The sequence below is a fragment of the Bufo gargarizans genome, chromosome 1 (assembly GCF_014858855.1).
Source record: "Bufo gargarizans isolate SCDJY-AF-19 chromosome 1, ASM1485885v1, whole genome shotgun sequence".
In the NCBI taxonomy this organism is placed as follows: domain Eukaryota; kingdom Metazoa; phylum Chordata; class Amphibia; order Anura; family Bufonidae; genus Bufo; species Bufo gargarizans.
The window spans coordinates 169,781,009-169,807,655 of record NC_058080.1 but is presented as its reverse complement, the minus strand read 5'-3'; the positions used below and the strand labels follow the sequence as shown (position 1 = coordinate 169,807,655).

Below are 26,647 nucleotides of genomic sequence, written 5' to 3'. Positions count from 1 at the left end.
AACACCCGGCACCCCTGCCAATCAGCTGTATGAGGAGACGACGTTCGCAGTGCACACATGCCGTCAACCATCTCTCTTCCTGTCCGCTGCTGTCTATGGCAAAGCAGCAGCGAACAGGAAGAGAGAAGGGAGATGTCACGTGCCACTGCATGCGCCATCTTCTCATACAGCTGATCGTCAGGGGTGCCAGACGTCGGACCCCAGATGATCTGATATTAATGACCTATCTTAGGGTCATCAATATTAAAAGCCTGGACAACCCCTTTAACTGTAGTAATACAATAGTACTGTTGATATGTTGTCCAGATCACTATGGGGTACGTTTATTAAGACTGGCGTTTTAGATGCCAGTCATAATAAGGCCCTGCGCTGGCGGTGGATCCGCCAGAGTTATAAAGAGGCTTCGGCCGCTACATAACTTCGGCGGATTCATGGCCGCTTCAAAATGTAAGACAACTTTGTAGCTGTCTTACATTTAGACCATTTTCTATACCTAAAACGTAGAAAATAGTAAATGAGATGGGCCTACTGGCCTGTCCCTTCCCCACCATGCCCACTTTTTTAGACCTGACGTGAGCGGGGAAAAGTCACAGATTGTGGCGCAACGGGCCTGTGCACTGTAATCTGTGTCAGAACCACGCCTAATTTCTGTTTAATAAATGACCCTCTATTTTTATTTTCCTTTCATCATTGCAAGTCTGTCCACTGGGACCCTCACCAATCAAGGGAATGATGGTCCCTGAATGGAGCAGTAGTGGATATGTGTGACCACTGTTCTATTTAGTACCTATGGGCCTGCCAAGTACAGTGTTTGATTTTCTCTGGCCGTCCAATAGAAGTGAATGCAGTAGTGGTCATACATGTGAACTATTGCCCCATTCAGGGGGCTCAGGGGCCCTCATTCTCATGACAAGTGAGGTTTCCAGTAGTCAGACATACACACAGTGATCATACATGTATTACCTATTCTGTGAAGGTCCTCTGGAGAACAAAAGCAGAAACTTGTTTGCCATGGCTCATAAACTTGAATAAGTTTCCATAAATCTCCCTATTAGCTTCAGAATGGGTTCACATGCTGTGTCATGGCTGTGGTGCAGCTTTTGAATCGGTTTACCAAAATACAGCAAAGTGTTGCAGAAAACCATGGAAAAGCATGAGTCCGGCCTTAAAATGCCCAATCACGTCATGTTGAGTTAATGGGCATGGTCTCTCTTGATTTGGGATCCCAGAACTGAGAAAGACTCCATGTTGAGAGACTGTGCCCCAAATCTGAGAGATATTCAGTCTGAAAAAGTAATAGTCCAAGCTTTTGGGACTTGTCAGTAAGAAAACTGTACAATAATTGGCACTGTAAAGCACAGATGTTCATTCTAGACCAGTCATGGTAAGATGAACAGAATATAGACGCCCCATGCCAATGTGCAATATGGGTCTATTGTATGCCATATTCCTCTACCTGGCTCACATATTAGGAAATGATGTAGTGCTCACAATGGATATACAAAAGGCAGAACAGATAATTCAGTAGCAAGCCAAACTCTTATACCATATACTTTTATACCAGCACAAATGACAACTTCAGACATCTTCAGCTATATTTTTAATACCAAGGACCAAAAAAGTGAAAGATTTTATGGACACATGCAAGTTCATGGAATAAATGTTGGGAAAATGTTTTAATTAGATCTACAGATGAAGAAGACTTTAAAAGAATGTCTGACTGTACTACGTAAATAGCGTAACATTCATCACGCTATGGCCTCTTTCACGCGGTCAGTTTTTGGTCAGTATTTTGCATTAGTATATATATGGTCAGTATTTGTAAGCCAAAACCAGAAGTGGAACCTAGAGAGAAAATGTATCTTAGAAATATTTGTGCCTGTGTTTTGGACCCTCTCCTGGTTTTGGCTTACAAATAGAGTTGAGCGAACACCTGGATGTTCGGGTTCGAGAAGTTCGGCCGAACATCCCGGAAATGTTCGGGTTCGGGATCCGAACCCGATCCGAACTTCGTCCCGAACCCGAACCCCATTGAAGTCAATGGGGACCCGAACTTTTCGGCACTAAAACGGCTGTAAAACAGCCCAGGAAAGGGCTAGAGGGCTGCAAAAGGCAGCAACATGTAGGTAAATCCCCTGCAAACAAATGTGGATAGGGAAATTAATTAAAATAAAAATTAAATAAATAAAAATTAACCAAAATCAATTGGAGAGAGGTTCCATAGCAGAGAATCTGGCTTCCCGTCACCCACCACTGGAACAGTCCATTCTCAGATATTTAGGCCCCGGCACCCAGGCAGAGGAGAGAGGTCCCGTAACAGACAATCTGGCTTCATGTCAGCAGAGAATCAGTCTTCATGTCATAGCAGAGAATCAGGCTTCACGTGACCCACCACTGTAAGAGTCCATTTTCATAAATTTAGGCCCAGCACCCAGGCAGAGGAGAGAGGTCCCGTAACAGAGGATCTGGCTTCATGTCAGCAGAGAATCAGTCTGCATGTCATAGCAGAGAATGAGGCTTCACGTCACCCACCACTGCAACAGTCCATTGGCATATATTTAGGCCTAGCACACAGGCAGAGCAGAGAGGTCCCGTAACAGACAATCTGGCTTCATGACAGCAGAGAATCAGTCTGCATGTCATAGCAGAGAATGAGGCTTCACGTCACCCACCACTGCAACAGTCCATTGGCATATATTTAGGCCTAGCACACAGGCAGAGCAGAGAGGTCCCGTAACAGACAATCTGGCTTCATGTCAGCAGAGAATCAGTCTGCATGTCATAGCAGAGAATGAGGCTTCACGTCACCCACCACTGCAACAGTCCATTGGCATATATTTAGGCCTAGCACACAGGCAGAGCAGAGAGGTCCCGTAACAGACAATCTGGCTTCATGACAGCAGAGAATCAGTCTGCATGTCATAGCAGAGAATGAGGCTTCACGTCACCCACCACTGCAACAGTCCATTGGCATATATTTAGGCCTAGCACACAGGCAGAGCAGAGAGGTCCCGTAACAGACGATCTGGCTTCATGTCAGCAGAGAATCAGTCTGCATGTCATAGCAGAGAATGAGGCTTCACGTCACCCACCACTGCAACAGTCCATTGGCATATATTTAGGCCTAGCACACAGGCAGAGCAGAGAGGTCCCGTAACAGACAATCTGGCTTCATGACAGCAGAGAATCAGTCTGCATGTCATAGCAGAGAATGAGGCTTCACGTCACCCACCATGTCCGACCATGTCCACGACCATGTCCACGTCCGCGTCCCTTACTAGATGTTTTTCTCATTGTTATGGTTCACCACAACAACAAATATATTATTTGGCCCAATGTATTGTATTCAAATTCAGCGGGATATAAATTTGAGGCCTAGTATTTAGGCGCTGGGTGACCGGTATGGATTTAGTGACAGAATTAGACTTGGAAATGCACAGAAGCGTGTGTGTGTGAAGTTATTCTGAATGACCCAATGTGCACCTTGAATATTATATACCCTTTTAGGGATAGATTTCAAATAGCTCTGATATAGCAGAAACCACTAAATTATGAAATTGCTAAATTGGGAATTGTATTTCAACCCAGAACAAAAAATGTGCTTTGACGGACACTAAATAACTTTCCCAGCCACAACAGGACAGCGTTAACGAGAGATTTAGCAGGATATAAATTTGAGGCCTAGTATTTAGGCGCTGGGTGACAGGTATGGGTTTAGTGACAGAATTAGACTTAGAAATACACAGTAGCGGGTGTGTGTGAAGTTATTCTGAATGACCCAATGTGCACCTTGAATATTATATACCCTTTTAGGGATAGATTTCAAATAGCTCTGATATAGCAGAAACCACTAAATTATCAAATTGCTAAATTGGGAATTGTATTTCAACCCAGAACAAAAAATGTGCTTTGACGGACACTAAATAACTTTCCCAGCCACAACAGGACAGAGGTAACGAGAGATTTAGCGGGATATAAATTTGAGGCCTAGTATTTAGGCGCTGGGTGACCGGTATGGATTTACTAACAGAATTGGACTTGGAAATGCACAGTAGCGTGTGTGTGAAGTTATTCTGAATGACCCTATGTGCACCTTGAATATTATATACCCTTTTAGGGATAGATTTCAAATAGCTCTGATATAGCAGAAACCACTAAATTATGAAATTGCTAAATTGGGAATTGTATTTCAACCCTGAACAAAAAATGTGCTTTGACGGACACTAAATAACTTGCCCAGCCACAACAGTACAGCGGTAACGACAGATTTAGCGGGATATAAATTTGAGGCCTAGTATTTAGGCGCTGGGTGACCGGTATGGATTTAGTGACAGAATTAGACTGGGATATGGCCAAAAAATAACTACACTATTGCTGGTTAAATGCACTTGGTGACGGGCGCAGCTTGCCCCTGATGTAGTATATGGACAAAAAATGAACAGACTATTGCTGGTTAAATGCACTTGGTGTCACAGCTTGACCAACCACACTACTGAGGGTTAAAAGCACTTGGTGACGGGCGCAGCTTGCCCCTGATGTAGTATATGGCCAAAAAATGAACAGACTATTGCTGGTTAAATGCACTTGGTGACGGGCGCAGCTTGCCCCTGATTTAGTATATGGCCAAAAAATGAACAGACTATTGCTGGTTAAATGCACTTGGTGTGATAGCTTGACCAACCACACTACTGAGGGTTAAATGCACTTGGTGACGGGCGCAGCTTGCCCCTGATGTAGTATATGGCCAAAAAATAAACAGACTATTGCTGGTTAAATGCACTTGGTGTGACAGCTTCACCCTGATGTAGGCTTTAGCCAAAAAACAACCACACCATTGAGGGTTAAATGCACTTGGTGACAGGCACAGCTTGCCCCTGATGTAGTATATGGCCAAAAAACAACCACACCATTGAGGGTTAAATGCACTTGGTGACAGGCGCAGCTTGCCCCTGATTTAGTATATGGCCAAAAAATGAACAGACTATTGCTGGTTAAATGCACTTGGTGTGACAGCTTCACCCTGATGTAGGCTTTAGCCAAAAAACAACCACACCATTGAGGGTTAAATGCACTTGGTCGCAGCTTGGATGCACTTGGTCGCAGCACCGCACAAGACACAAAATGGCCGCCGATCACCCCAGAAAAAAGTGACTGACAAACGGTCTGGGCAGCCTAAAAACAGTGAGTGAGCATTTGAATTTCAGCAGCTCAATGATGCACAGCTGCAGATCGATCGATTAATCAAGTGAAGTCCTTTGGAGGAGTTAATCTGCCTAATCTCGCCCTACTGTCGCATCCGCAACCTCTCCCTACGCTAATCAGAGCAGAGTGACGGGCGGCGCTATGTGACTCCAGCTTAAATAGAGGCTGGGTCACATGGTGCTCTGGCCAATCACAGCCATGCCAATAGTAGGCATGGCTGTGACGGCCTCTTGGGGCAAGTAGTATGACGCTTGTTGATTGGCTGCTTTGCAGCCTTTCAAAAAGCGCCAAGAAAGCGTCACAAAAGCGCCAAGAAAGCGACGAACACCGAACCCGAACCCGGACTTTTACGAAAATGTCCGGGTTCGGGTCCGTGTCACGGACACCCCAAAATTCGGTACGAACCCGAACTATACAGTTCGAGTTCGCTCATCCCTACTTACAAATAATGATGCAAAAATACAGACCAAATACTGACAGTGTGAAAGAGGCCTTTTGCTGAAGTTGTCTGCTGCTTCATCTGTATGCATATTATCAAGTAAAGGACTGGTTTATCAGTGATTATCTAAAACATTAAGTAAGACTAACTTCACACCATGTGATAGCATCCTGTTGAAATGTATGGGAATTTTTTTTTGTATCTTTTTTCTGTGATTTTTTTTTATTTGTCTTGAAGTAGTGGCACCTTCAGGTGTGAATGCGCTTCTATCCTGGGAGTAGCATTTATGTGCACTTTTGCCCCACCTATCTCATAGACCGCCTTGATTAGGTGGTACATATAGGTGTGCTTGCTCCTCCTCTCATTGGTTGCTGATGAACACATGTGTTAACTAAGAGCAGCACACTATATGTGCGAGGTCTGCTCTCCTGAACATAGATGCCCAACTGTATAGGTAGGTTTAGAGTAGGACCTGCCTGACCGAGACCACCGTGGTGATGGGTAGGGGGTCACAGATGTGTTTTGATCAAAATATATTGTCTAAGATTTTATCATTAGAGTGAGGGCTTAGTCTATATATTATTCTTGCATTTATTGTTTTAGTGCATTATTTTCTGTGATTTTTTTTGTTGGCAAATCCTGCAATGACAAATGTGGTGGCTCCTATATAATATTAGCACCAAGTAAATCTGTGCGTTACGTCGGCATTCCCCGGAAGCCTATTCATAGAAAAATGCAACATTCGATTGTATTACATTTCAGCACATAAAGCACCATCGAGGAACAGATTTTCTGTATTTAGCTTCAATCCAGCTTCAATACTTTATATATACTTGGTGCAGTCAAAAGTCCAAACACTGAGTTACAGAGGGGATACAGCACAGTGGTAGACATGAACCTACAGTTCGGGGAACTCTGCCCAATTTGTCAAGTTTAGTTTTTTGTTGGCAAAATTACCATTAAAGTGTTTTTTGGGACTTAGATATTGATGACCTATGAAAAGGATAAATCATCAATATCAGACCCCCTCCAATCTTATACTGATGACCCATTCTGAGGCTAGGTTATCGATATCTAAGTCCTAGAAAACCACTTTAAACCTGAAGCAATGGGACACAAAAATGATACATCATTTATACATATCCTGTTTTTTGGAAAATGGAAGTCATTGGCAATAAGATGCAACTGGACTGGCATCTTGCTGTGTGCTGTTTTAAAGGTACCTTTCCAGAACCTTTCAACAAGATTTAAATTTGTGGTGTGAACAGGACCTAATAGATTCATGTTGACATTGAAAGACTCAGTAGTTGGCATGGTGTCAACCCTTCAAACTTTCAGTTAACAAACTTCATGATAACAAAGGATTTCTTGTTATTGTCCTTCGCATTCTCTGTATGTTTAAAGAGATTTTTTTATAAAATTGATTGAAACAAAGACTGCATGAGCTCAGATTTTGTTATATACCTTCAGTCAACATGAGCTATATTTACTGAGATTTGATTTAAGGTAGTACATACTGCATTTGATAGCATATGCACACATTATGCTTATTTTAGTTAATTTGGTTTGTAATATGGGTGTAGTAGTGTCATAAACTAACATCTACTTGGTGCTGTGGGAATTTAGTTTTTTCTTCTCTGGTAACTGTATATCTTTTAATAAAGAATATTAAACATGATCGCCTCCTGAGTCTAGACATTTAAAAAAAAAAACATAAAGCACACTAGAACTATTTTTGGCACCAAAATGAAGCAATATATAATTTGCCCTGCCCTTTAACTGGTAAGACATGAGAGAACTTGCAGGGTCCAAAACAATAACTAGACATCTACTAGCTGTCTGAGCTTGGATTACAAAGCAGAAGAGATATTTTCTTTAGATTTGACTTCTTTAAGAAATGGCATTATTTTTCAACACCAAAGAGGATAGACAAAGGTCATCTTGATCAGTTCCCGTCACAACATTGCAGGGATCCCCAGCCGTTTGATCAGTTTCCTTTGGTCCTTCACAGTGGAGTCTGATTAGAGGCTGATCTCTAGGCTGCTCTTTGATCAGGCTCTCTGGCAGTCTGCAGGTGCCATATGTCAACACATTAGCAAGCAGCATGCAAAAACAATATCAGCTCTCTCACACAACTCTAGTGCATGTGATAAAGGGTTGTGTCCTGTTTCTTATCTCTACTGGCTTTTAACCCATTCTATAATGTGTTCTGTACTACACGAAGACGAGAGGAGGGGGGAAAAAAAAAGAAAAGTCACATTCAGAGGAAAGGAAAAAGAAACAACAAAGTAACAGAAAAGGCCATTCATAGCTGCAAATAAAAAATGAATGTAAAAGTCAGCTTGATTTACAATTTTCAGCTGACATAAACGTGAGGAAATTCACATGGCCAGTGTTTTAGAGCCAAAGTATTACCGCAGGCACCACAACGCATGTAGATAGCCCAGTACTATTTATACACATGCTTTTTACTGTTCAATGCCTTCAATCAACTTTACTTTTTTATACTTCCTATTCTATGCAGTAACTTATTTCTTCTTTCAATACACTCAAACAAAAATGACTTTATAATCTAGAATCAACAACGTGAGACCTTCGAAATCTGAATAATACAAGTTCTATGGAGTTCAGAGGCTAGGCAAATTACACACCCTGAAGCTGGCCCTTTACATGAAAGAATCCTTTCTTTACACTCACAGAGCTCCAGCCCTTGGGATCTTTCATTTGAGGGTTTTCTAAACATTTCAGGTACACTTGAAAGCTGAAAGTAATTCTCATTTCCTATGTGGGATTAGCTTGTTTCCAGGACAGAGACAAATAGTAGTTATTCACCAGTTCAAAACCACAACGGATCTAGGTCTACAGGCGCAAACATAAATATATCTGAAAAAGGGACCTGGGTTTATTTATCTGCCTTTTTAACCTTGGTGCCATGTTTTCAATTCCTTTCTTGTGGTACCTTTTTAAGCCTAGTCTAGTGACGGAATGACTATACCACATCAGTTATCCAAACTTAATGTGTCTCCAGGAGCGACCTTTCAAAACTATAAATTATGACAGTGTACAAAAAGAAAATTTTGTCTTACCATTCTGCTCCTTAGCACTTCCAAAATGAAATTTACTGCTGAGATTGGATTCAGCTTGCACTCCATGTAGCTGAAAGTCCAGGGTACACGTGAGGACTCTGAGAAGTAACAATAAGAGGATCATTTGGATGAATAGAGGTGAGCACAGATACAAATGGCACTTGAGGGTTTGCAAGTTCACAGTCAGTCTCAGCAGAGCATGATAACTGCACCCTTCACCAGAAAGCACTGAGCCTGTTTGGGTAGCATTGGTGGCAGATGATCGCTGGGTAGATCCTTCATAATCCCATGCAAAGCCAACTCTTTTCTGATTCTGTTATTCTTTTCTGTCTCCAGTTTGAAAGTCAAAGTATAAATGGATCCAAAATCCCCCGCTTGCAGTGTTAAATCCTTCAAGGAACCACGGTCAAAAACGGAGAACAAAACAAAAAGAGTCTGACAGAACAAAGTCTAAAAAATAAATATATAGAAAAAACCCACCTGTCAGCCTCACATTGAAACAAATGCACCGAAAGTTACACGAAGCTTGAAGAAAGGGAATAATCCTTCCGAAAGGGGCAGTTCACCTTGTATAAACAACCAAAAATGAGTGAATACTGAAGAAATGAGCATTATAAGTGAGAGCATTCATCCAGAGCTGTAAAAATGTGAAACTGTAGCATGACAACCTGTGGGAAAACAATGTGATAGTCAGCAAACGTGTCCCCTCAGGACATTGTGGGATAGGAACGTGTCTCTATACACCTCCCATTTTTTTTTTTCTCACCGGCAGTTCCCTTTTTTAGGCAGTATCAAAGTCTGTGCTCCACTGCTGTGCTGATTATTTACCTTACTTTTTGGCTTGGCACCAAACTTCCTCACACTGTTTTACAGATCAGAGCAGTGACCCAACAGCATGAAAGTAATGGAGCCAGTGAGTTCTCCGCCAGGCAGCAGGTTCCAGTCAGCAGGGTGATCTTCTAGTGCTTAATAGGGCTGCAGGTCACTCAGGGGTTTGCTTGCTTTGATGGTGGGATTCCTGTGCCTCGGAAAAACTCAGGAGTGAAAAGGAAACAATTCCTTAGCTGGGAGTCTGAGAGCTTAGTGTGGGTGTCTCTTTAAAGTTTGCTCCTAGCTGCAACAAATGGGAAAGAGTTTAGTGCTGATGAAAGTACTTGACTCCCTCTTCTCCTTCCTTCCCCCTCTCCTTTCCCTCTCACTTTCCTTGAGTTCCAGTGAATGCAGACTGCCACCTGGCGACTCAACAGGTGCTATAACAAAGACAAGGAGGCCAAGGAATCCCATCTCAGACAGGACAAAAGCTTGGAAACTTAGATAACTTATTATAAAGGAATCTGTTAATATTAGATTTTTTACACATAAATATACAAATTCTATAAAATGCTATAAAAATGTGCCTTCTGTTAAATTAAGGTTTAACTGAAGGCACATTTAGAAACGTAAATTCTTACCAATAATAATGCATCCATTTTCAAACTAAATTAAAATATAAAAATGGCAATCGGTTCCAGTTCTGTCTTGTGCTGTAGATCTTGTGTGGCTCTTGTAGAGGGTCTGGTAAACTTGTCTCTTTGCTAACACATAGAAGGCATAAAGTATGTCGCTTAGTAATGAACATGAAATTCCTCTCACAGGTCTGAACTGTGAAGGAGACAAGGTTATGACTGAATTTCACAAACACTTTCAATCAAGTTTATTTCCCTTGTATGCGTTCAAATAAAGGATCCTTTGGTGCCAAACAAACAACAAACTCACTGGGAGCAAAGTAAAATATAAATGTATTTTTTCAGAAGAATCGGGGGTATTATGCTATGAACAAATAATCAGAAGATAATTCATTGGTGAGCAAACACCATCTTGACTGTTTGAAAAATAGATGGACTTTGCATTGGATATACACTGTGAGGATATATGCACACTGTGCGCGTTGCGTGCAGATTATCCACGTGGATTTTCGTGTTGATGAGCCGCAGCGTGCTACAGTACCAGCTAAGTAGATGACATTTTGCATGCGGAAATGGACCTTTGGTGTGGATTCTGAAATCTGCAATATGTCAACTGTTTGTGCAATGCAAAGGGTGAGATCTGGGGGCAAATCATGTAACGCATCAATATTTTGGTGTAGATTTGGCACGGCACAAACTGCACAAAAATCTACATAAACTACACTGCCGTGTGCATATACCCTAAGATTTCTTTTAAACTGGTTATACACAGTAAGATTTCTCTTTAGCCTGCCATGCACGGTAAGATGTCTTCTATTTTATGAATATATATATATATATATATATATATATATATTCCATGCACTTTTCTTTCGCATTACTGCATTTATTTTACCTACAAAAAAACACTTCTGAATTTGTAGTTTGGCTGCAACATCATTGTCATATGAATCCTTATTTCAATATCTTACAAGTGGATTTGTATATTACCATGTTTAAAAGTACACTTCCATATGTGAATGGGGGATTATTTTGCCACCTAGTGGTCACTTTGTGTTAGAACAAGGGAAAAACAATTGATCAGTTGACCAGCTTGCTTAATATCACATATGGAAACATAGGATATGGGCCCTAATAGAAGAGTTACTATTAGGGATGATCGAATTTCATATTTTGAAGTTTGTGTGCTGTTTGTGTTGTGGTATTTACTGAATTGCGTTATGGATTCCGTTACCACGGACCATAAAGCAATTCCATGATGGAATGCATAACGTAAACCGGAAGGATCCGTTATGTAGGCCATAGACTTCTATTATGACGGAATGAATAACGGAATTCCTCTAAAGGCGTTCCATTATGCATTCCGTCATGGAATTGCGTTATGGTCCGGGGTAACGGAATCCATAAGGCAATTCAGCAAATGCCACAACACGAACCCGCACACGAACTTCAAAATATGAATAATTTGTACATAGGGGGTTATTTATCATTTAACCCTTTCAACCCCGGGCCAGTTTTCACCTTCTTGCCTGGGCCAAATCTGACATATGTCACTTTATGTGGTAATAACTTTAAAATGCTTTTACTTATCCAGACCATTCTGAGACTGTTTTATCGTCACATATTGTACTTCATGACAGTGGTAAAATTCAGTCAAAATATTTCATTTTTATTTATTAAAAAATACCAAATTTACCAAAAATTTTGAAAAATTAGCAATTTAGCAAATTTATATTTCTCAACTTTTATAATAGATAGTGATACCTCCAAAAATAGTTATTACTTTACATTATCCATATGTCTACTTCATGTTTGGATCATTTTGAAAATGACATTTTATTTTATTGGGACATTAGAAGGCTTAGAAGTTTAGAAGCAAAACCCACTTTTTAAGGACCAGTTCAGGTTGAAGTCACTTTCTGAGGCTTACATAATATGACCCCATTTTAGAAACTACTCCCCTCAAGTTATTCAAAACTGATTTTATAAACTTTGTAAACCCTTTAGGTGTTCCACAAGAATTAAAGAAAAATGTAGATGAAATTTCAGAATTTCACTTTTTTGGCAGAAAACTACATATTTATTGCCTTGATTCTGCAGTTTACAACCACATATGGAGTGTTTTTGTAAACTGCTGTACAGGCACATGGCAGGGCGCAGAATGAAAGGAACGCCATATGGTTTATGGAGGGCAGATTTCACTGGGATAATTTTAAGTTGCCATGTCACATTTGAAGACCCTCTGATGCACCCCTAGAATAGAAACTTCAATAAAATGACCCCATTTTGGAAATTACGGGATAAGGTGGCAGTTTTGTTGGTACTATTTTAGGGTACATATGATTTTTGGTTGCTCTATATTACACTGTTTGTGAGGCAAAGTAACAAAAAATAGCTGTTTTGGCACAGTTTTTATTTTTTGTTATTTACAATGTTCATCTGACAGGTTAGATCATGTGGTAATTTTATAGAGCAGGTTTTTACAGATGCGACAATACCAAATATGGTATGAGGTACCATACATAATAAAGCATTTTTGAAAAAAATAATTTTTTTGTGTCTCCATATTCTGAAAGCCATAGTTTATTTTTTATTTTTTGGGCGACTGTCTTATGTAGGGGCTCATTTTTTTTGGTATGAGATGACAGTTTGATTGGTACTATTTTAGTGTGCATATGACTTTTTGATCGCCTGGTATTACACTTTTTGTGATGTAAGGTGACAAAAGATTGCTTTTTTGACACACTTTTTTTTTTTTTTTTTTTTTTTACGGTGTTCCCCTGAGGGGTTAGGTCATGTGATATTTTTAAAAAGCAGGTTGCTACAGACATGGCAATACCTAATATGTATACTTTTTTTTATTTATTTAAGTTTAGCACAATGATATCAACAAAAACAAATCATGTATTAGTGTCTCCATATTCTGACAGCCATAGTTTTTTAATTTTTGGGGAGATGTCTCAGTTACAATATTTTGCGGGATGAGATGATGGTCTGATTGGCACTATTTTGTGGTGCATATGACTTTTTGATCGCTTGCTATTACACTTTTTGTGATGCAAGTTGGCAAAAAATGGCTTTTTGTACACTTTTTTTTTTAAGTGTTCACCTGAGGGGTTAAATCATGTGGTATTTTTATAGAGCAGGTCTTTACGGATGCGGCGATACCTAATATGTCTACTTTTATTTTATTTTTTACATTTAACACAAGATCATTTTTGAAACAAAAACAATCATGTTTTAGTGTCTGCATAGTCTACTGTTTGGGCAATTGTCTTAGGTAGGGGATCATTTTTTTCTTAGGTAGGGGTACTATTTTGGGGGGGCTTACGCCTTTTTGATCGCTTGGTATTGCACTTTTAGTGATTTAAGGTGACAAAATTATTTTTTCCGAATTAATTCATGATGAAGCGCGTTATAAATCAGCAATTTTCAGCTGCAGGGACTGTGTATCTCAGTGTACATCACTGAGCATTGAAAAAACATGCATAGATACTCAATGTCCATCAAGAAAAACGCAGCCGGCACTGCTGGGCGTGTGTAACGTCTAATAGACTGTTCAACGCACTGAACAAAAAGCGACAATCAGTGGTGCTCTGCTCCGCGTAATCAAAATAGAAACTTGTGGGTTAGAAGAAAAGGTTGCGGCACTCACTGTTAAATAGGGTCAGACACAGGCACTGCACAAAAGGTCAGGCTACAGCTGTTTCGCAGACCTTGCACTTTGTCAATTTTAAGGGAAGAAAGGGTGCACAAAAGTGGCTTCAAAAGAAAACAAGTAGCGTGGAAGCACTAGCTTCCAATTTGGGGCAGGTGCCGCTATCACCGATGGGGGAAAATGTGTTGAATTTAACTAATGTGGTGTTGAATCATGATTGTTTGTTACTCTTGGCTAAGGGCCTCAATTTCAGTTTGGTATATAAATTTGATGAAGTGGCTTTTGAGGTCGATTTGTTCAAAGCGGTAAGGAAGTTGAACCTGCATAGATTTTATAATAGTGCACGGGAGAGAATGGGATATAGCAATATAGATCCACAGCAACTTTCTAGAGTTGGAGCATTAGGATTCCACTGGGGTGAGCACCTTGAACAAGTGGACAGAGATGTGGTTCACACCCTTTTAGAATTGCAGGGAATTGAGTTCGACCAACAGCAAGATTTGACTACTGTGAACGAGCGCTTTACTAAGGGGCTCAAAACCACTTTTACTCCACCTTTGATCGCCAGCAGTAGTTTGGATTTGTACCAAAGACAGGTATTAAAGGAAGTTAAAGCCTTGATTCATCCGGAATGTAAGTCTAATCTTACTGCTGGTGAGCGGGTGTCCTTGCTATGGCTGAAACGGCATAGCGACCTGGTAATTAAACCGGAGGACAAGGGTGGGAGTATAGTGGTCATGTACAGATGTGCATATATTGGAGAGGCAGAAGGGAAATTGCCTGTACATGATACCGATGCCTATGAACCCCTCTAATCTAACCCTACTTTGAGGTACCAGCAGCAATTGAGAGCTTTACTTTGGCGTTACGTTGTCACTGGCTTCCTGCCCGGAGCACCGCAGAGAAACTGTACCCACAGTTTCCGACTGTACCTGTTTGGTACTGTAATCACAAAATCCATAAGTCACTGGTGGGCCCTCCGGGCCGACCAATTGTGACGGGTATCGGGTCCGTGACCGAACCGTTATCACAATTTTTGGATTGATTATTGCGTCCATTATTGAAGGGAATACCTTCTTACCTGGAGGACACTTTGACTTATTGGAGGTTTTGAAAGATTTTGAGTGGCAAGCTGAATATTTGCTTGCGTCTATAGATGTGGAAAGCTTATACACTAGAATTTCTCAGGAACTGGGTGTGCAGTGCATCCGCGGAGCTCTGGAGTGAGCAGGTGGCAGTGCTAATCACAATGAATTTGTAATGCAAGCACTGAGATTCATTTTGACACATAATGCATTTACCTTTGCCCGAAAATGGTACCGCCAAGTATCAGGAACCGCGATAGGGACCCCCGTCTCATGCCCCTCTGCTAATCTATTCTTAGCTATGTTTGAAGAAAAGTTTGTGTTCACTATTAATAATCCTTTTGTCCAAAATATTAGGTTATTCCTTAGATACATTGACAACGTGTTCATTATCTGGGCAGGTACAGAGACACAATTTGGGGAATTTGTGGATTTCTTGAATACCTCTCATGACATGAATATGAGATTTACAAGCCAGATTCAACATAGTGAATTGAACTTTTTAGATGTCAATATAAGTGTAAAAGATGGTGAGATTTGCACCAATGTCTTTAGAAAACCTACCTCCACGAATTCCTGTCTGCGGTATGACAGTTTTCACCTGCCCTATGTCAAAAAGGCAGTCGCCTATGGGCAGTTTCTGCGTCTGAGGAGAATAGTCTCAGATGATAATGAATTCAAGGAGCAATGTATGGATCTGAAACTCCGTTTACTGCAGAGGGGTACCCAGAGGGAGTTATTGATGCAGCCATCAGAGAGTCACTAGACTCAAGCAGATAGACTGTAGTAGAAAAAAGACAAAAATCAGACAGGATAATCAGGATAATGCACGGGCTATATTCACATTTGACTACACTCCGATGGCACCCCTGATTAAAAAAAAAAGGCCATCCTTAACAACTGGCAGATGCTGTTGCAGGATGAGTCTCTTAAGGCTAAGACAATGATGAATCCCATCATTAGCTTCAGGAGAAGTGGTACTATAGGGAATGCCATTGTCATTAGCAATTTACAGATCGATGACGCTAACTGGTTAGGAAAATGTGTCCTCAATGGTAACTTTGCGTGTGGTAGGTGTTCAATGTGCAGATACATGTATAAGTCCAAGCACCTAACAATAGGAGGGTGCAACATTCTATCAAAAGCTTTATACCATGCAAAATGCCATACGTGGTATATGTCATTCTTTGCCCCTGCGGAAAGTTTTATATTGGCAAATCTTTTAGACCCCTATATATCAGGTTTAGGGAACACAAAAAGTCCATTGACACAGGAGTAGGAGACACTCGTCTGATTAAGCATGTCACGGGACAGGGGAGGAGGAAGTGAGGTGTATCTCACACCAGTTCACTGTAGGCTTGACAAAGTGCAAGGTGCGCAAAACGGCTGTAGCCTGACCTTTTGTGAGGTGCCTGTGTCTGACCTTTTTTATCTTCAATAAAGCTGCCAAAGTTTATTTAACGCTGAGTGCCGCTACCTTTTCTTCTAACCTACAAACATGCATAGATAGTCCGCTGTGGATGTGAAACAGTTAATGTGCGTCAGTAAGACAGGCAGGTGACAGGTGTCACTCTTAGAATCAGTTCACACCTAGCTTATTTGGTCAGTTACAAGTAGGGATGAGCGAACTCGAACTGTATAGTTCGGGTTCGTACCGAATTTTGGGGTGTCCGTGACACGGACCCGAACCCGGACATTTTCGTAAAAGTCCGGGTTCGGGTTCGGTGTTCGTCGCTTTCTTGGCGCTTTTGTGACGCTTTCTTGGCGCTTTTTGAAAGGCTGCAAAGCAGCCAATCAACAAGCGTCATACTACTTGCCCCAAGAGGCCATCACAGCCATGCCTACTATTGGCATGGCTGTGATTGGCCAGAGCACCATGTGACCCAGCCTCTATTTAAGCTGGAGTCACATAGCGCCGCCCGTCACTCTGCTCTGATTAGCGTAGGGAGAGGTTGCGGCTGCGACAGTAGGGCGAGATTAGGCAGATTAACTCCTCCAAAGGACTTGATTAACTGATCGATCTGCAGCTGTGGATCATTGAGCTGCTGATCCTCAATTGCTCACTGTTTTTAGGCTGCACAGACCGTTTGTCAGTCTCATTTTTCTGGGGTGATCGGCGGCCATTTTGTGTCTTGTGGTGCGCCAGCACAAGCTGCGACCAAGTGCATTTAACCCTCAATGGTGTGGTTGTTTTTTGGCTAAAGCCTACATCAGGGTGAAGCTGTCACACCAAGTGCATTTAACCAGCAATAGTCTGTTCATTTTTTGGCCATATACAAAATCAGGGGCAAGCTGCGCCTGTCACCAAGTGCATTTAACCCTCAATGGTGTGGTTGTTTTTTGGCTAAAGCCTACATCAGGGTGAAGCTGTGACACCAAGTGCATTTAACCAGCAATAGTCTGTTCATTTTTTGGCCATATACAAAATCAGGGGCAAGCTGCGCCTGTCACCAAGTGCATTTAACCCTCAATGGTGTGGTTGTTTTTTGGCTAAAGCCTACATCAGGGTGAAGCTGTCACACCAAGTGCATTTAACCAGCAATAGTCTGTTCATTTTTTGGCCATATACAAAATCAGGGGCAAGCTGCGCCTGTCACCAAGTGCATTTAACCCTCAATGGTGTGGTTGTTTTTTGGCTAAAGCCTACATCAGGGTGAAGCTGTCACACCAAGTGCATTTAACCAGCAATAGTCTGTTTATTTTTTGGCCATATCCCAGTCTAATTCTGTCACTAAATCCATACCGGTCACCCAGCGCCTAAATACTAGGCCTCAAATTTATATCCAGCTAAATCTGTCCCTAGTGCTGTAGCTGGGCGAGTTATTTAGTGTCCGTTCAAGCACATTTCTTGTTCTGGGTTGAAATACAATTCCCAATTTAGCAATTTCATAATTTAGTGGTTTCTGCTATATCAGAGCTATTTGAAATCTATCCCTAAAAGGGTATATAATATTCAAGGTGCACATTGGGTCATTCAGAATAACTTCACACACACCCGCTACTGTGTATTTCCAAGTCTAATTCTGTCACTAAACCCATACCTGTCACCCAGCGCCTAAATACTAGGCCTCAAATTTAAATCCCTCTAAATCTCTCGTTACCGCTGTACTGTTGTTGCTGGGCAAGATATTTAGTGTCCGTCAAAGCACATTTTTTGTTCTGGGTTGAAGTACAATTCCCAATTTAGCAATTTCATAATTTAGTGGTTCCTGCTATATCAGAGCTATTTGGAATCTATCCCTAAAAGGGTATATAATATTGAAGGTGCACATTGGGTCATTCAGAATAACTTCACACACACCCGCTACTGTGTATTTCCAAGTCTAATTCTGTCACTAAACCCATACCTGTCACCCAGCGCCTAAATACTAGGCCTCAAATTTAAATCCCTCTAAATCTCTCGTTACCGCTGTACTGTTGTTGCTGGGCAAGATATTTAGTGTCCGTCAAAGCACATTTTTTGTTCTGGGTTGAAGTACAATTCCCAATTTAGCAATTTCATAATTTAGTGGTTTCTGCTATATCAGAGCTATTTGAAATCTATCCCTAAAAGGGTATATAATATTGAAGGTGCACATAGGGTCATTCAGAATAACTTCACACACACGCTTCTGTGCATTTCCAAGTCTAATTCTGTCACTAAATCCATACCGGTGACCCAGCGCCTAAATACTAGGCCTCAAATTTATATCCCGCTAAATCTCTCGTTACCGCTGTACTGTTGTTGCTGGGCAAGATATTTAGTGTCCGTCAAAGCACATTTTTTGTTCTGGGTTGAAGTACAATTCCCAATTTAGCAATTTCATAATTTAGTGGTTTCTGCTATATCAGAGCTATTTGAAATCTATCCCTAAAAGGGTATATAATATTGAAGGTGCACATTGGGTCATTCAGAATAACTTCACACACACGCTTCTGTGCATTTCCAAGTCTAATTCTGTCACTAAACCCATACCTGTCACCCAGCGCCTAAATACTAGGCCTCAAATTTAAATCCCTCTAAATCTCTCGTTACCGCTGTACTGTTGTTGCTGGGCAAGATATTTAGTGTCCGTCAAAGCACATTTTTTGTTCTGGGTTGAAGTACAATTCCCAATTTAGCAATTTCATAATTTAGTGGTTTCTGCTATATCAGAGCTATTTGAAATCTATCCCTAAAAGGGTATATAATATTGAAGGTGCACATTGGGTCATTCAGAATAACTTCACACACACGCTTCTGTGCATTTCCAAGTCTAATTCTGTCACTAAATCCATACCGGTGACCCAGCGCCTAAATACTAGGCCTCAAATTTAAATCCCTCTAAATCTCTCGTTACCGCTGTCCTGTTGTAGCTGGGAAAGTTATTTAGTGCCCGTCAAAGCACATTTTTTGTTCTGGGTTGAAGTACAATTCCCAATTTAGCAATTTCATAATTTAGTGGTTCCTGCTATATCAGAGCTATTTGAAATCTATCCCAAAAAGGGTATATAATATTGAAGGTGCACATTGGGTCATTCAGAATAACTTCACACACACCCGCTACTGTGTATTTCCAAGTCTAATTCTGTCACTAAACCCATACCTGTCACCCAGCGCCTAAATACTAGGCCTCAAATTTAAATCCCTCTAAATCTCTCGTTACCGCTGTACTGTTGTTGCTGGGCAAGATATTTAGTGTCCGTCAAAGCACATTTTTTGTTCTGGGTTGAAGTACAATTCCCAATTTAGCAATTTCATAATTTAGTGGTTTCTGCTATATCAGAGCTATTTGAAATCTATCCCTAAAAGGGTATATAATATTGAAGGTGCACATTGGGTCATTCAGAATAACTTCACACACACGCTTCTGTGCATTTCCAAGTCTAATTCTGTCACTAAATCCATACCGGTGACCCAGCGCCTAAATACTAGGCCTCAAATTTAAATCCCTCTAAATCTCTCGTTACCCACCGCTGTACTGTTGTTGCTGGGCAAGATATTTAGTGTCCGTCAAAGCACATTTTTTGTTCTGGGTTGAAGTACAATTCCCAATTTAGCAATTTCATAATTTAGTGGTTTCTGCTATATCAGAGCTATTTGAAATCTATCCCTAAAAGGGTATATAATATTGAAGGTGCACATAGGGTCATTCAGAATAACTTCACACACACCCGCTACTGTGTATTTCCAAGTCTAATTCTGTCACTAAACCCATACCTGTCACCCAGCGCCTAAATACTAGGCCTCAAATTTAAATCCCTCTAAATCTCTCGTTACCGCTGTACTGTTGTTGCTGGGCAAGATATTTAGTGTCCGTCAAAGCACATTTTTTGTTCTGGGTTGAAGTACAATTCCCAATTTAGCAATTTCATAATTTAGTGGTTTCTGCTATATCAGAGCTATTTGAAATCTATCCCTAAAAGGGTATATAATATTGAAGGTGCACATAGGGTCATTCAGAATAACTTCACACACACCCGCTACTGTGTATTTCCAAGTCTAATTCTGTCACTAAACCCATACCTGTCACCCAGCGCCTAAATACTAGGCCTCAAATTTAAATCCCTCTAAATCTCTCGTTACCGCTGTACTGTTGTTGCTGGGCAAGATATTTAGTGTCCGTCAAAGCACATTTTTTGTTCTGGGTTGAAGTACAATTCCCAATTTAGCAATTTCATAATTTAGTGGTTTCTGCTATATCAGAGCTATTTGAAATCTATCCCTAAAAGGGTATATAATATTGAAGGTGCACATTGGGTCATTCAGAATAACTTCACACACACGCTTCTGTGCATTTCCAAGTCTAATTCTGTCACTAAATCCATACCGGTGACCCAGCGCCTAAATACTAGGCCTCAAATTTAAATCCCTCTAAATCTCTCGTTACCCACCGCTGTACTGTTGTTGCTGGGCAAGATATTTAGTGTCCGTCAAAGCACATTTTTTGTTCTGGGTTGAAGTACAATTCCCAATTTAGCAATTTCATAATTTAGTGGTTTCTGCTATATCAGAGCTATTTGAAATCTATCCCTAAAAGGGTATATAATATTGAAGGTGCACATAGGGTCATTCAGAATAACTTCACACACACGCTTCTGTGCATTTCCAAGTCTAATTCTGTCACTAAATCCATACCGGTGACCCAGCGCCTAAATACTAGGCCTCAAATTTATATCCCGCTAAATCTCTCGTTACCGCTGTACTGTTGTTGCTGGGCAAGATATTTAGTGTCCGTCAAAGCACATTTTTTGTTCTGGGTTGAAGTACAATTCCCAATTTAGCAATTTCATAATTTAGTGGTTCCTGCTATATCAGAGCTATTTGAAATCTATCCCAAAAAGGGTATATAATATTGAAGGTGCACATTGGGTCATTCAGAATAACTTCACACACACCCGCTACTGTGTATTTCCAAGTCTAATTCTGTCACTAAACCCATACCTGTCACCCAGCGCCTAAATACTAGGCCTCAAATTTAAATCCCTCTAAATCTCTCGTTACCGCTGTCCTGTTGTAGCTGGGAAAGTTATTTAGTGCCCGTCAAAGCACATTTTTTGTTCTGGGTTGAAGTACAATTCCCAATTTAGCAATTTCATAATTTAGTGGTTCCTGCTATATCAGAGCTATTTGAAATCTATCCCAAAAAGGGTATATAATATTCAAGGTGCACATTGGGTCATTCAGAATAACTTCACACACACGCTTCTGTGCATTTCCAAGTCTAATTCTGTCACTAAATCCATACCGGTCACCCAGCGCCTAAATACTAGGCCTCAAATTTATATCCCGCTGAATTTGAATACAATACATTGGGCCAAATAATATATTTGTTGTTGTGGTGAACCATAACAATGAGAAAAACATCTAGTAAGGGACGCGGACGTGGACATGGTCGTGGTGGTGTTAGTGGACCCTCTGGTGCTGGGAGAGGACGTGGCCGTTCTGCCACATCCACACGTCCTAGTGTACCAACTACCTCAGGTCCCAGTAGCCGCCAGAATTTACAGCGATATATGGTGGGGCCCAATGCCGTTCTAAGGATGGTAAGGATGGTAAGGCCTGAGCAGGTACAGGCATTAGTCAATTGGGTGGCCGACAGTGGATCCAGCACGTTCACATTATCTCCCACCCAGTCTTCTGCAGAAAGCGCACAGATGGCGCCTGAAAACCAACCCCATCAGTCTGTCACATCACCCCCATGCATACCAGGGAAACTGTCTCAGCCTCAAGTTATGCAGCAGTCTCTTATGCTGTTTGAAGACTCCGCTGGCAGGGTTTCCCAAGGGCATCCACCTAGCCCTTCCCCAGCGGTGAAAGACATAGAATGCACTGACGCACAACCACTTATGTTTCCTGATGATGAGGACATGGGAATACCACCTCAGCATGTCTCTGATGATGACGAAACACAGGTGCCAACTGCTGCGTCTTTCTGCAGTGTGCAGACTGAACAGGAGGTCAGGGATCAAGACTGGGTGGAAGACGATGCAGGGGACGATGAGGTCCTAGACCCCACATGGAATGAAGGTCGTGCCACTGACTTTCACAGTTCGGAGGAAGAGGCAGTGGTGAGACCGAGCCAACAGCGTAGCAAAAGAGGGAGCAGTGGGCAAAAGCAGAACACCCGCCGCCAAGAGACTCCGCCTGCTACTGACCGCCGCCATCTGGGACCGAGCACCCCAAAGGCAGCTTCAAGGAGTTCCCTGGCATGGCACTTCTTCAAACAATGTGCTGACGACAAGACCCGAGTGGTTTGCACGCTGTGCCATCAGAGCCTGAAGCGAGGCATTAACGTTCTGAACCTGAGCACAACCTGCATGACCAGGCACCTGCATGCAAAGCATGAACTGCAGTGGAGTAAACACCTTAAAACCAAGGAAGTCACTCAGGCTCCCCCTGCTACCTCTTCTGCTGCTGCCGCCTCGGCCTATTCTGCTGCTGCCGCCTCGGCCTCTTCCTCCGCCTCTGGAGGAACGTTGGCACCTGCCGCCCAGCAAACAGGGGATGTACCACCGTTCAGCTCTCCATCTCACAAACATTTGATAGAAAGCGTAAATTCCCACCTAGCCACCCTCGATCCCTGGCCCTGAATGCCAGCATTTCTAAACTACTGGCCTATGAAATGCTGTCATTTAGGCTGGTGGACACAGACAGCTTCAAACAGCTCATGTCGCTTGCTGTCCCACAGTATGTTGTTCCCAGCCGGCACTACTTCTCCAAGAGAGCCGTGCCTTCCCTGCACAACCAAGTATCCGATAAAATCAAGTGTGCACTGCGCAACGCCATCTGTAGCAAGGTCCACCTAACCACAGATACGTGGACCAGTAAGCACGGCCAGGGACGCTATATCTCCCTAACTGCACACTGGGTAAATGTAGTGGCAGCTGGGCCCCAGGCGGAGAGCTGTTTGGCGCACGTCCTGCCGCCGCCAAGGATCGCAGGGCAACATTCTTTGCCTCCTGTTGCCACCTCCTCCTTCTCGGCTTCCTCCTCCTCTTCTTCCACCTGCTCATCCAGTCAGCCACACACCTTCACCACCAACTTCAGCACAGCCCGGGGTAAACGTCAGCAGGCCATTCTGAAACTCATATGTTTGGGGGACAGGCCCCACACCGCACAGGAGTTGTGGCGGGGTATTGAACAACAGACCGACGAGTGGTTGCTGCCGGTGAGCCTCAAGCCCGGCCTGGTGGTGTGTGATAATGGGCGAAATCTCGTTGCAGCTCTGGGACTAGCCAATTTGACGCACATCCCTTGCTTGGCGCATGTGCTGAATTTGGTGGTGCAGAAGTTCATTCACAACTACCCCGACATGTCAGAGCTGCTGCATAAAGTGCGGGCCGTCTGTTCGCGCTTCCGGCGTTCACATCCTGCCGCTGCTCGCCTGTCTGCGCTACAGCGTAACTTCGGCCTTCCCGCTCACCGCCTCATATGCGACGTGCCCACCAGGTGGAACTCCACCTTGCACATGCTGGACAGACTGTGCGAGCAGCAGCAGGCCATAGTGGAGTTTCAGCTGCAGCACGCACGGGTCAGTCGCACTACAGAACAGCACCACTTCACCACCAATGACTGGGCCTCCATGCGAGACCTGTGTGCCCTGTTGCGCTGTTTCGAGTACTCCACCAACATGGCCAGTGGCGATGACACCGTTATCAGCGTTACAATACCACTTCTATGTCTCCTTGAGAAAACACTTAGGGCGATGATGGAACAGGAGGTGGCCCAGGAGGAGGAGGAGGAGGATGAGGAAGAGGGGTCATTTTTAGCACTTTCAGGCCAGTCTCTTCGAAGTGACTCAGAGGGAGGTTTTTTGCAACAGCAGAGGCCAGGTACAAATGTGGCCAGCCAGGGCCCACTACTGGAGGACGAGGAGGACGAGGATGAGGAGGAGGTGGAGGAGGATGAGGATGAAGCATGGTCACAGCGGGGTGGCACCCAACGCAGCTCGGGTCCATCACTGGTGCGTGGCTGGGGGGAAAGGCAGGACGATGACGATACGCCTCCCACAGAGGACAGCTTGTCCTTACCCCTGGGCAGCCTGGCACACATGAGCGACTACATGCTGCAGTGCCTGCGCAACGACAGCAGAGTTGCCCACATTTTAACCTGTGCGGACTACTGGGTTGCCACCCTGCTGGATCCACGCTACAAAGACAATGTGCCCACCTTACTTCCTGCACTGGAGCGTGATAGGAAGATGCGCGAGTACAAGCGCACGTTGGTAGACGCGCTACTGAGAGCATTCCCAAATGTCACAGGGGAACAAGTGGAAGCCCAAGGCCAAGGCAGAGGAGGAGCAAGAGGTCGCCAAGGCAGCTGTGTCACGGCCAGCTCCTCTGAGGGCAGGGTTAGCATGGCAGAGATGTGGAAAACTTTTGTCAACACGCCACAGCTAACTGCACCACCACCTGATACGCAACGTGTTAGCAGGAGGCAACATTTCACTAACATGGTGGAACAGTACGTGTGCACACCCCTCCACGTACTGACTGATGGTTCGGCCCCATTCAACTTCTGGGTCTCTAAATTGTCCACGTGGCCAGAGCTAGCCTTTTATGCCTTGGAGGTGCTGGCCTGCCCGGCAGCCAGCGTTTTGTCTGAACGTGTATTCAGCACGGCAGGGGGCGTCATTACAGACAAACGCAGCCGCCTGTCTACAGCCAATGTGGACAAGCTGACGTTCATAAAAATGAACCAGGCATGGATCCCACAGGACCTGTCCGTCCCTTGTCCAGATTAGACATTAACTACCTCCCCATAACCATATATTATTGGACTCCAGGGCACTTCCTCATTCAATCCTATTTTTATTTTCATTTTACCATTATATTGCGATGCTACCCAAAGTTGAATGAACCTCTCCTCTGCCTGTGTGCTAGGCCTAAATATATGCCAATGGACTGTTGCAGTGGTGGCTGACATGAAGCCTGATTCTCTGCTATGACATGCAGACTAATTCTCTGCTGACATGAAGCCAGATTGTCTGTTACGGGACCTCTCTCCTCTGCCTGGGTGCTGGGCCTAAATTTATGACAATGGACTGTTGCAGTGGTGGCTGACGTGAAGCCTGATTCTCTGCTATGACATGCAGACTGATTCTCTGCTGTCATGAAGCCAGATTGTCTGTTACGGGACCTTTCTCCTCTACCTGGGTTCTGGGCCTAAATTTATGAAAATTGACTCTTACAGTGGTGGGTGACGTGAAGCCTGATTCTCTGCTATGATATGAAGACTGATTCTCTGCTGACATGAAGCCAGATTGTCTGTTACGGGACCTTTCTCCTCTGCCTGGGTTCTGGGCCTAAATTTATGAAAATTGACTCTTACAGTGGTGGGTGACGTGAAGCCTGATTCTCTGCTATGATATGAAGACTGATTCTCTGCTGACATGAAGCCAGATTGTCTGTTACGGGACCTTTCTCCTCTGCCTGGGTTCTGGGCCTAAATTTATGAAAATTGACTCTTACAGTGGTGGGTGACGTGAAGCCTGATTCTCTGCTATGATATGAAGACTGATTCTCTGCTGACATGAAGCCAGATTCTCTGTTACGGGACCTCTCTCCTCTGCCTGGGTGCTGGGCCTAAATTTATGACAATGGACTGTTGCAGTGGTGGCTGACGTGAAGCCTGATTCTCTGCTATGACATGCAGACTGATTCTCTGCTGACATGAAGCCAGATTCTCTGTTACGGGACCTCTCTCCTCTGCCTGTGTGTGTGCTGGGCCTAAATATATGCCAATGGACTGTTGCAGTGGTGGCTGACGTGAAGCCTCATTCTCTGCTATGACATGCAGACTAATTCTCTGCTGACATGAAGACAGATTCTCTGTTACGGGACCTCTCTCCTCTGCCTGGGTGCCGGGGCCTAAATATCTGAGAATGGACTGTTCCAGTGGTGGGTGACGGGAAGCCAGATTCTCTGCTATGGAACCTCTCTCCAATTGATTTTGGTTAATTTTTATTTATTTAATTTTTATTTTAATTCATTTCCCTATCCACATTTGTTTGCAGGGGATTTACCTACATGTTGCTGCCTTTTGCAGCCCTCTAGCTCTTTCCTGGGCTGTTTTACAGCCTTTTTAGTGCCGAAAAGTTCGGGTCCCCATTGACTTCAATGGGGTTCGGGTTCGGGACGAAGTTCGGATCGGGTTCGGATCCCGAACCCGAACATTTCCGGGATGTTCGGCCGAACTTCTCGAACCCGAACATCCAGGTGTTCGCTCAACTCTAGTTACAAGTCAAAAACTGACCAAATAACTGAAGTGT

General features: G+C 43.1%; 1 protein-coding gene across 1 annotated transcript in view; it reads right to left on the bottom strand.

Annotated features, from left to right (window-relative positions):
• The window catches only part of PDGFC (platelet derived growth factor C), a 294,325-nt gene extending 284,496 nt beyond the window's left edge, over positions 1–9,829 (bottom strand). Inside the window, exons 1-2 of the mRNA XM_044300150.1 lie at positions 9,556–9,829; positions 8,728–9,395 (exon numbers count right to left, since the gene is read on the bottom strand). Of these exons, the coding sequence (XP_044156085.1) occupies positions 8,728–8,851 (124 nt within the window). The 5' untranslated portion in view covers positions 8,852–9,395; positions 9,556–9,829. The remainder of the gene's footprint in view (positions 1–8,727; positions 9,396–9,555) is intronic.
• Positions 9,830–26,647: the final 16,818 nt, after the last annotated feature.